General features: G+C 37.5%; 1 protein-coding gene across 1 annotated transcript; it reads right to left on the bottom strand.

Annotated features, from left to right (window-relative positions):
• Positions 1–2774: 2774 nt before the first annotated feature.
• On the bottom strand, positions 2775–3944 carry LOC148028928 (uncharacterized). The gene is made up of 2 exons (XM_087687697.1): positions 3651–3944; positions 2775–3162 (listed from the first exon to the last, which is right to left on the bottom strand). Exons 1-2 carry the CDS (start codon positions 3832–3834, stop codon positions 2882–2884), a joined length of 465 nt encoding a protein of 154 aa, XP_087543823.1. The 5' UTR covers positions 3835–3944; the 3' UTR covers positions 2775–2881.
• Between the last annotated feature and the right edge of the window lie 1423 nt (positions 3945–5367).

Genomic DNA, 5367 nt, shown 5'->3' on the forward strand with positions numbered 1-5367 from the left:
TAATGCAAGCTCAAAGGTCTATGCAGTTAGGTCTTGGTGCAAGACATCGTCAATGGTGTGGGATGACATGATAATGCAAGCTCAAAGGTCTATGTAGGAAGGCCTTGGTGCAAGTCAATCAAAAATGTGGATAGTTAACATCAAAACTTAGTGGTTAATTATCAAATTGAGCATGTCTCAAGCAATAGACCTTAATATTTGATACTTAATATCTGATACCATGTTAGAAGAGAAAAACACACAACAAAATATAAAGACACAAGAAGCATAGTTGCAAACCTTTTGGGTAATATTTCATCTTAAGAGAAACATTTGGAATCTTTTCAAAGACTCCTTAAAAGACTACAATTTTTTCACATAGTTATTGAAAATCACATTTTTTGAGTCAATATTTTGAAAAAAGTTATGAAAATAATGAATTTTTTTGAATAGTATCATGTTTGTCATCTTGAAAAGTATTTTGATTTTGAGAGAAAAATTAAAAGGGGATCATAAGAGGAGTACACAAATTTTATCCATCATATAAAACATACTATTCACAAGGCATCAAAACTTGGATTGGTGCATGCAAGATCTTGTTTGCTTGGGAAATCTCTTGTTTGGTTCGAATGCTTCTTATTTTAGGAGCCATTGCAAATCCACAATCTATTTCTCACATGCTCTTTTCTTAGCTTCTTCTTTGATCCTTGTAGCTCTCCCTAGCTTCTACAATCTTTGAAGTACAACTTTGGCAAGGAAAAAGGGGTATTTTGGTTTGGCAAGGGGTATATTTTGGGAGATTGATGGGCGATAAGAGAGAAATGGATATAATGCTCTAGGATTGGGGTAGGGGGAGAAAATTAGACTTCGTGTAGTAAGGATAGAGGATAAAAGAACAAGAGTTTAGTAGTGACTCAAAATGGGAAAAGTGATGAGCTCAAGTAGGGGCAAGTGGAGACTTGGTATCAATGAGGTAAACGAATATCCAATAAGTTGATTTTCGAGATGTGATTTAGAGGGTTGATGCATAGAAGAGGGGGAAAAGAACATCCTTCTTGCATCTTATCTAAATTTAGTTGTGACCCAAAATGAGGAAAATGATGATCTCGAGTAGGAGCAAGGGGAGACTTGGTATCAACAAGGTGAAGGAATATCCAATAAGCTGATTTTGGAGATGCAATTTAGAAAGTTGATGGATGTAGAGGAAAAGAAATTCCTTCTTGCATCTTGTTTTCTCTTATCTCTATCTCTCCAATCCAAGGTGTAGGAGTATCCAATAGGTTGATTTTGGAGATGTAATTTAGAGAGTTCATGGATAAGAGGGGGGAAGGGGGGCGGGGGGGGGGGGGGACATCCTGCTTGCATCTTATCTTCTCTTATCTCTATCCCTCCATTTCTCCTTACTTTCTCTTTTCCTTCTCTAATTCTCTCACTCTCTCTCTCTCTCTCTCTCTCTCTCTCTCTCTCTCTCTCTCGGATTAAAACAAGGTTGAAGGATTAACCATTATACCTCTCCTAAGCCTTCATTATATAGCATTTGCTAAGATTTAAGCCTAAGGCTTAGACTAAAACTCTCTTATTCTCATCCTTATTGGACTGATCATGCTCTCTCTTCTTGTCATCGACCTTTTTGGATTGATTGAGCTCTCTTCACCTAGGCATGGAAGCTATTCAATTGTCACCTTTTTTGGTGATTGATGCATGGTGGCGTGAGTTTGTCACTTCCCCTCATTCTACTCAAGAAGGCAAAGATGATGATTGTAAGGCTAGAGAAAAAATTGACGTGCATAAGCATGCATGCATCACATTTTCGACTTCATGCTACATGATAATCAAGTACTCAAGTGAACACCCTTTGCACAAAAGAAGAATACTACAATATCCATTATCAAGGATGTCAAGGTATAATAATGATAGTATTCATCTCAAGTTCAAGTCTTCACAATAGTCAATATGTAGAAGTTTCACCCTATATGGAACTCTATTGAATGGAGATTGGGATAACAAAAAAAACCTGCTAATTTTAGGATAATTGTTTATGAGTTATGTTAGGAGAACAAATATCCCACTTCCAATTCGGCAAAACCATGATGTCCTACGTAGGGAATAGTCAATTTTCAACTAAAGTCAAGAAAAACCATAATTTGATAATGTAGATTATGAAACTATATAGAGCTTCAATTTATTAAGTGATACCTAGAAAAAGGGTTTTACACCATTAGGCTTTACTTATAGTGAGTGATTTAGAGCAAACATCATACATGTCTAATGAGTAAATTTGAAAATTTTGAGATTTATATAATATCAAATCACCCCTTACACCAATCACTTATTATATCATGTTGAAAGTAATAATAAATTACTAGATACACATATGAATATTTTGTTCAAGCTTTAAAGATGTCCAAAAGAAACCTTATCCTTCTGGATCAACAATACCTTTAAAAACTTGCAAATGATCTCATAGAGCTAGTATTTAACTATTATTATTTTGTTAGGACATGTCAATTCATAGTACTCCATAACATCTAGGCACAAACTATTGCAAATATGTTACTTATTTTAAAGGAAATGTATTTTAAGAGTTCAAAATTATTCTTGCAATCTAAAGTACATGATAATTGCATGCAAATAAGTATCATAATGCTATGTTGCATATTACATACTATGGTACAAGTACATGTAAGTTGTACATTCCTTATTAAGAAAACATGTACTATGATTTTTTATAAGGTGGAAAGCACTAGGGTGCTACAATAAGCTTCAAAGGTACATAGATGTGCATTTAGATCTACATGCTATACAAGCTTGTAGAGATTCTCACAAGGAATTGCATTTATTGTTCTCACCGCACACACTTGACAATATATTTGACGAACCCGTAACTTTGTGGTGTTCCTGATCACTTTGATGAGAGATGCTCCTCAAGTGCAGAACCAAAAATGGACATCTCCTCCTTAATGAAATCATGGAATTCATCCTCTCTAACCTCATCAAATTCAAAAGTCCATTTCTTTAAGCATGTATTTGGCTTAGGCCCAGGTCCCAACTTCATTGAGTATATCAAGGTCGCATTCTCATGTTTTCCAAGATGCCCTCCTTCAAAAATTCTAGCCTTGAAGTAATAATCCTTGTGATCAATCTCTTCCCATACAGCCTTGATGTAGTCAAAGTGAGGAAAAGCTGCAACAAAAGGAAGCTGATGTTAGGTGATCAATCCCATGAAGAATTGTTAACAAAAGTAGAACCTAATGGTTGATTAAATTGACTAGAAAGATCAATGAACCCACAATGTGTAGATAATGAGAGAGAGAGAGAGAGAGAGAGAGAGAGAGAGAGAGAGAGAGAGAGATAAGCATTACCATGTAATGTTGATTAGGTTCTAAATGACCTCTACATGGCCATGGAGGGCCACATGTTGAAATTGGTAATGGTGGGAATAGAAAATATTACCAATCTTACTAAAGAAGGGCTTGCCAATATTTAGAGGAGTGTTGGTGAACATGGGGAAGATGAAAGATATTAAACCTTACTGAAGAAGGGCCAACTCCTATTCTTAGCAAAGGAAGTGTTAAGAAAGATTAACAAGAATACGACTCATTAGCAAAGTCAGTGTTAATCCATATTATAGGAGGGGGAGGGGGAGGGGGAGGGGGATGAATAAATAGTACATGCGGGGTTGTACTGGATGAGGAAGACGCCGCCGGGGGCGAGAGGGGGCCCGTCGAGGTACTCGACGGAGAGGTAGTGCTGGGGCGCCACCCTGGGCAGCGTCACCTGGAAGTTCTTCATCCACGTCCTCCACACCACCTCCGGCGACAGCTTCACAACCACCTCATGATCCACCACCTTCATGATGACGACGATCGACTCACACACACTCTCACACACACACACACACTCTCTCTCTCTCTCTCTCTCTGTGTCTCTGTGGATCTCCCGGCCTGATCACCCGGCCTCCCTCCCTCCTTTTAGAGGGGAAGCTCCCGTTGTTTAATCCTCAGTGCCAATCTCGTTCACAATCGCCAGCTCGCTGCATTGTGACAGGCCCCAGTTTGTCATATTTAATCGAGAGAGAGAGAGAGAGTGTGTGTGTGTGTGTGTGTGTTTGTGTTCAAGTTGCAACGCCCAGCTTTTCAAAGACACGACCGAAGCTTTTGCGTGTGGATGTTTCAAAGACAATACCCTAGGCTTTTGCGCAAGGGGCATTTATTTGATGCAAGGGAGATAACAGGTTTGAGAGGGAGAGAGTGTGTGTGGGAGAGAGAGAGGGAGTGAGCGAGAGAGTGCGTGTGTGTCTGTGTGTGTATCCGCGCTCTACCAAATCACTTAACAAGCCAAAGGGAAAGTTATTATGGTCCATAAAAACTTTTTAATGCTAATAGAATATGTTGTAGTTAATATGGTCCATAAATTTTTTTAAATGCTAATAGAACATGTTATACTTATCACAACAACTTTAAGCTAATATTTATCACAAATTTTAAATGCTAATAGAAGTTGTTGTTATCACTATTTTTTAAAATGCTAATAGAATAAGTTGCTGTGATCAAAGAGTGATAACAACCACATCATTTCATAGTGATAACTAATAGTAGGAACGAAATAAAAATATCCTTTTAAGCCACTCAAATAAGCCATCTCAAGACTATTACATCCTCACTTTTATTATAATGACTACATAAAGTATATTGCTGGCTATAAGTCAATTGCTTATAATTTTTTAAGTTAGAGATTTTTCCACAAAGCTTACATCATGAAATAGGAAACTAGAAAAGCTTGGCTACGCATCTTCTAAGAAAACAATGACCTTCATGGGTATTCCATTCAATAGGGGAGATTTGAACTCAAAAATGGGCCTTCTAAGGAATACCATGTCATAATATTCCCTAAAAAAGGGAGGCACTATAATTTTTTTGCAAACGAGCTCCAAAATTGTCAAACTTTGAGGATTTAGATTTTACTCATCAAGATCTTTCAGGTGATATATGGGTTGATAGGGTTTGGAAGTGAGATAATGAAGTTATACCAAAGATTTCCTTTGGCCCAAGGAATATTATGCTACTATGCCCCTCCTTTTTTAGGGAATATTATGACAGCATTCTCCCCTAATGTGAGCGGAGTGAGCTCACGCTAAGCAACTCAATGAACATAACCAAAGAGGTTGCTAAAAGCTACGGAATAAACTTTGCAAGTTTAGCTACTTACTTGAGGTTTCATTTGACAAGGAGTAGTTGCAATGATAGTAGTGCAAATCATAAAAGGGACAACAAACAACCAAAGTACAAAATGAGAGCACTATCACATGCAACCAAACCCAAATACCAAAGAGAATACTCCAATTACAATCCAATTACCAACTCAAGGTAGTGGGCAAGTGGAAGCTCT

This window comes from Lygodium microphyllum, chromosome 11, assembly GCF_053477565.2.
Source record: "Lygodium microphyllum isolate KBCC chromosome 11, Lygodium_microphyllum_v1.1.10, whole genome shotgun sequence".
Taxonomy (NCBI): Eukaryota; Viridiplantae; Streptophyta; class Polypodiopsida; order Schizaeales; family Lygodiaceae; genus Lygodium; species Lygodium microphyllum.

What these genes read in the sequence shown, in the direction of transcription:
- LOC148028928 (XM_087687697.1), bottom strand. Translation starts at nt 3,834, where the DNA reads ATGAAGGTGGTGGATCATGAGGTGGTTGTGAAGCTGTCGCCGGAGGTG. An exon ending in CATCCAGTACAACCCCGCAT is followed by an intron (nt 3,163 to 3,650) that starts GTACTATTTATT and finishes CTTTTGTTGCAG; the next exon opens with CTTTTCCTCACTTTGACTAC.